General features: G+C 38.1%; 1 protein-coding gene across 1 annotated transcript; it reads right to left on the reverse strand.

Moving 5' to 3' along the window:
• Nucleotides 1–476: 476 nt before the first annotated feature.
• Nucleotides 477–5,470, reverse strand: LOC113283286 (phosphatidylinositol 4-phosphate 5-kinase 1-like). The gene is made up of 8 exons (XM_026532494.1): nt 3,866–5,470; nt 3,470–3,634; nt 3,194–3,359; nt 2,944–3,054; nt 2,645–2,838; nt 2,387–2,517; nt 2,182–2,257; nt 477–1,424 (listed from the first exon to the last, which is right to left on the reverse strand). Exons 1-8 carry the CDS (start codon nt 5,113–5,115, stop codon nt 1,115–1,117), a joined length of 2,403 nt encoding a protein of 800 aa, XP_026388279.1. The 5' UTR covers nt 5,116–5,470; the 3' UTR covers nt 477–1,114.
• Nucleotides 5,471–5,867: the final 397 nt, after the last annotated feature.

The following is a 5,867-nucleotide window of genomic DNA, read 5'->3' on the forward strand; positions in this document are numbered from 1 at the left end:
TTAGGATTTCAAACTGAAGAACAAATTAAAATTTCATGAGTTGAAAGAAAACAAATTGAAGGGATAAACGAGAAAGAATGGTTTCAGTACGGAGAGATTCGGCAGAGAGCAAGTAGATAAAGAAAATGGCCAGCCAAGCGACAGACATTGACCTGTTTTACATCATCACGATCCCCAATAATCCCAACTCATTTAAATTGCTACCCATTCTTGTCTCCCTCCCCATCTAATTTTCCATATACCCAGTCAGCAACCAACTACTTTAAATATTTGCTGATTAAGATCGGACGGCGGAGCAGAGCTGGTAGTTGGTCAATGTTCTTCCCTCCTAAAAGAAGCATAAGATTTTTCTTTCTCCTAGTTCTTTTGAAATTTCTCACTTCAGCTTTTCTCTCCTTTTCATGTCTCACTCACTCCTCTGCAAAAGCAAATAAATAAAGAGAAAAACAAGAAAAAAAAAGGAAAGGAGAAGAATACAAAAGAATGTATACACAGACGTACATAACAGATGTAGGAAAAGATTATAGATAATATCCACATTCTTTAGATTAGAAGAGAAAGATCTGCAAACCCCCCCAAAAAATCTTAAATTTCCATCATCTATCCTTTTAAGCTGCTGTACATTTCTTATTCCAAATCCCCATCTCCTCTCTCACTATCTCTTTCTCCAAAAACTACAACCCACAAACAATTTTTTCATCTATTTGTTTTTTTCTATATCTATCTTCCCAATCTTCACATTTCTTGGTTAGCCACCAACAAAAAGGAAAAGAAGAAAAAAAATCAACAATATAATCAGTCAGATTCCAACTCTCTCTCTCTCTCTCTCTCTCTCTCTCAAAGACATATACAACATTCTTACTTTGTTTCATCACCCCTCCATCTCTTATCTATCATGGCTGCTTACCAAAATTCAACCATGGCAGGACCAACCCAATCATAATTCGAACCGCTCGTTCGAAAATTACCAAAGCTGTTTTTTTTCACAGCCTGGTACCAATCCTTGTTGTCCTGCAGTTAGGCTTTTAGTAAGTATGCATCCGGACAGGAGATTCTTTTCGACCAGTGATCGACTCTTTTGTTTGAACTTTTCTCTCGTATTACTATACTTCTCTTATGATTTATCTTCTAAAAAGATCCTTCCAACAAAATCACGAAACCTCTTTGAGTAGAGCTTTGGATCTACGGCTGAAATAGACGTGGGATCGGCCTGCAATGACTTGTAGGCATGTTCTAGTTTCTTGCTAATGTCGTAGTCTTGGAGAATGTCAATGACTCCAAAGTAAAGGACTACATCATACACATCACCACTGAATGCACCGATGGAGTTTCCATTTGCAAATGGGCTGTACTGATCAAATTCGATTCTTGGCACCTGTTCCGCCTTTGCTGGCATGTTGGCACCCAACCGGATTAATGGCTTCCTGATAAAAACAAATCCAAATACATTCAATATCTTTATATATATGTAAGGAACAAACTGACCCACCTTCATTCATGAAGATCAAGTAAAATAAATTATTGGAGATGACATCAAAGAAGACAATTTTAATTTGGAGTCGATCAACATTATTAATAGACTTTAATGATACAGGTATATAAATTCTTGCCATCACTCTTTGCATCTACAATATACTATTATTCCTAGGTCAAGAGGCTATGGTTTAAATATTGCCATTAGTTGTTGTAAGTAAGAGCTGGCAACGAAGCATTAAATTAATAACTACATGTTCAGGGCATTTTTTACATCTATTCTCCATTTGGTACCAAATAAATCGACAATCATGAAAGTATATGTTCAGTTGCCTAAGTTAGATCTTACAAACACCACCAAAAACAACCTCATTCTTATCTAGGAATACTAGAGACCACAAGCTGTATGTACCCCACTTCACAACTGTTGTCCATATAACTACCTTCAGTTAGGCATAGAACACAAGGCCTTATTCAATTATTCCAACTAACAGAATTAAACTAGAAAAAGCAAAATGATTTAAGACACCTCGATCCATAAGAAAATGAACAGAAAATCCTAACCACAAGATGATAACTGATGGATACCCTAAATCTATGTGAAAAAGATTTTTTGGAAGTATTAAGGGAAGGTGTTTTGAGAATTTGAGTTCACTTAACGACAAATTTGATTAACTAATCTCTCAAGAAACACGGAGAAAAACAAACCTGCCAGATATGACCCGATCCATATCCTTATCACTGAAGATGTTGCAACCACGTACAGCAGCTGAATCTGTTTTGCCTGGATAATAAGTTGAAATTTTAATTTACGTTTCGGGATCAGTGTGCAACCTGAATTTAATATTACACGAACAGGCTTAAGGTTGGAAAACATAATATCATCATATAAGAAACCGAGGTAATAATTTACCAGAAGGTGCAAACAAAGGCGACATTCCTGCCTTGTCCCCCGGGTAGTCCTCACGGAAATGGAGACCCACCAAGAGGCTGTAGTCCATGATTCTCTCAGCTTCCAAGAACTCGCAGTCGCGGTCAATTTGTCTGAATATATAACCCATCAAGCAAGGTCATGACAATGAAATTGAAACTGTATCATGAATAAGTCAACCTAGCAGATTATCTTTTTTTCTTCTAAATGTGAAAATAAGATGAATTTAGCTAGACTGACCTAATAAGCTCTTCAAACCAAGACTTTTGCAAGCGGAATACGAAATTTAGGTCAAGGTCCTTCAAGGTGGTAGTCTCGTCAATCTCACCCTCGGGTTTGTCGGTTGTTCGACCATGGGAGGAACCCTTCAAGTCAAATCGCCTGTGGATACGATACTCAGAGCAGAACAAATTGCCCATTACAATGAAACGTGTCTGAAAGTCAATACAAGAATGAATTAGAGCACAAATCAAGTTATAAAGCTTCTTTGAGGTGTTGATGAACACATTTTAACAAATTGAAGTGACCATCAAGCGCACCTTTTGGCCTCCAACTGGTTTCACACAGTGCACCCCAAAAAACTTCGTAACCAGGGAGTTCTCATACCGACAAACATGTTGGTAGTAACTCTGTAGCATCCTAAGAAGTACCTGAAAATGGGAGCAGAATGTGGACATAATCAGAAAACTTGGAACTCAAATGTAGACTATTTGAAAGGAGTTCTCCTATCTGAAACTGCTCTTATTTGAAGTAGGAGATAGATCAGTCGGAGAAAGGCGGGTATCTAACCTTGACTTCGGATTTCTTCACGGTCTTTATCATAAACCGGTCATCTTGTGTCATGTAAAAGAGGCTTCCGCTTTTCCCTGGGGAAGATAGCTCTCGGAGGGCATCATTGCCACAAATGGCTAACATGTAATCAGCTCGATCTATCGCAAATAATTCCCTCAAATGTCTAAATAGCAACCAAAATAAAAGAATCAATGAGAGTACAACTCTACTGGGATTTAATCATCATTGCAACATATAAATAACAAATGCAAATTTAAAAGAAATATGCATTACCTAAATACCATGGGACAATAATCCTTCCATCTGAACTCTGCCGTTTGATGGGGCGGTGTAACTTTTGATCCTTCAGACGGGAATCTTGTCCAGAATTTTTCCCTTGAATCGAAGTCTGAAGGCCTGAGTTCCCGCAAAATAGAAGCATGCTTCCCAGCTGAATGCCTAGAAATAAGTATGATTCACAACCATCAAACAACAATTTTAAAACACTCCTAGTATACTGAAAAACAACAACTCTATAATCTGTATCACAAAACTCTAGACAATGCAACCTAACACAAATCCACATCTAACCACAGTAAAGCATGATCCACTGCACCATGCATAGTAACAGCATCAAATGAATAAGAAAAATTCAAAGTAAAATGTAGTAAAGGCAATCTAAGAAATTACCTGATACCCAATTGAAGGTTGAGCATCAATTCATAATTCTTGTGTCCTTTCGCTACGGTTTGACCAGGTTTCTTAGCCTCGCCTGTAAAACAAACAGGACTTCTTCTAATCTGTGTAGCACCACCTCCTAGTCCATGATCCAAATGAGTCCCATCTCTATAAAACATTGAAGCCTCCACATTATCAAGAATATCACAAGTAATATCACCAGCATCTCCATCTGATTCCCAAATACAAATCCTCGGAAAATTCTTCTCAGCTAAACTTCCTCTTCCTCCATCAACAGAAGATCTCTTCCTATTAGTAGTCAACAAAAAATTCTCTTCACTCAATGACCTTCTCTGATTGTTAATAACACCATTACAGCTGATTAAATCCTTTATATCACCAGCACCACCACTAGGATTATTAGCAGTACCAGGATAAAAAGTTCCATTAAGCAACTGATTCTTCAAATTATTATTCCAGCAACCAACATAACTACTCCCATCAGGCCAAGTAAAAGTACCATGGCCTTTAGGAACCCCATTTTCCCATTGACCCTCATATCTATTACCATTAGCCCAAATCAACACACCTCTACCGCTAATAACCCCATTTTTCCAATCCCCTTGATATTCATTCCCATTTCTCCATACATATCTACCTTGACCTTCCTGTAAATTCCTTTTCCACAAACCTTCATAGAAATCCCCATTGGCATAGCTCTTCTGACCATACCCTTGTTTCCTATCATAACTCCATGATCCACGATATGTATCACCATCGGAACCAATAAAAGTACCAAATCCATCCATTCTACCAGATTTAAATTCACCTTCAAATGTAGCTCCTGACGGCCATGAAAATTTACCTTTCCCTGATGCTTTCCCTTTCCTCCAATCTCCTTCGTACATACAACCGTCTCTCCACAGATACTTTCCCGTTCCGTGTGGTACGTTACCTACGAAACTTCCTGTGTAGAGATCTCCGTTTGGTAGAACTTTCTCAACACTCTTATCACTATTATAAGTTGCTGCTGCTGCTGCTGCTGTGGTTGCTGTTGTCGGAGTTACTCTTCTAACACCACTACCAGTCTGAGATCTACTTCTTCCTACTACAACAAATGATGGCGGAACTACTAATAAAGCTGAAGTTTCCTCTTCTCCTCCTCCTTCTTCTACCTCTGTCTCCCTTTCTTCCTCTGATTTCAGCTTCTTGTTATTGTTAATACCATAAGTCAGTTCATTACAACCTATAGATTCTCGCATTTTATCAAATCAGATCTTCAAAAAAACCCCTAAAAAAACTCACCAAACAATAACCTCACCGGAAACTCGCCGGAATCTCACAACTCATCTGCATTTCCGGCTTTTTCTCTTTCTCTCTAGGAATAAACTCTGGTCTCCTTTCAAAATTTCTTCCTTCCTGAAGCGATGTTTGTGAGATTCCTTGAAGCAGAGAAGAAAAAAATAATAAAGAAAAGCAAAAGCATAAAGAAGGCAAAGAGAGAGAGAGAGAAAGCGAGTTAATGTGTTGCCGGCTTCAACTCGCTGGGCTGCCTTGGGAACGTTGCTGGTCTCTCTTCTCTCTAGTCTCTACAATCAATCAATGATAATAATAATACTGCTGAGTCTGAGCGTTGTTGTGTTGTTGTTTTGATGCAAGAGAAAAAACAAAACAGGATGAGCTTTAGTTAAGTTACTTTATTAACCTTACTTGTTGGTTATATTTCCATTATTAGTCCCAACAGAAACTGAAGCTGTTTGTTCTCTGTTTCATCGTGTGATGACGTGACGGAATCGCCTAGGTGGTGTATAAAAATAAAAAATAAAAGGGGGTTAACAAATCTATGATATCATCATAGGAATATACAAAAGACCATAGCGTAAACCTCAGTGGGATGATTAATTGGTGTTTATTTGTTGATCCCGAAGAATTTTTTGAGTGGTTGATTTTATAGGATTGGTCCGAATCCGTTATTGTTATCTTGTTCCGCCAGATTTTGGGTGGTTAGAGAGTT

Source organism: Papaver somniferum, chromosome 5 (genome assembly GCF_003573695.1).
Source record: "Papaver somniferum cultivar HN1 chromosome 5, ASM357369v1, whole genome shotgun sequence".
Lineage (NCBI taxonomy): Eukaryota > Viridiplantae > Streptophyta > Magnoliopsida > Ranunculales > Papaveraceae > Papaver > Papaver somniferum.

Excerpts from the sequence above, each read along its gene's own strand:
- LOC113283286 (XM_026532494.1), bottom strand. The coding sequence starts at position 5,115 with ATGCGAGAATCTATAGGTTGTAATGAACTGACTTATGGTATTAACAAT. Across the intron at positions 3,635-3,865 it reads AACCTTCAATTGGGTATCAG|GCATTCAGCTGGGAAGCATG; the intron begins GTAATTTCTTAG and ends ACTTATTTCTAG. Across the intron at positions 2,518-2,644 it reads TGGTTTGAAGAGCTTATTAG|ACAAATTGACCGCGACTGCG; the intron begins GTCAGTCTAGCT and ends TTATATATTCAG.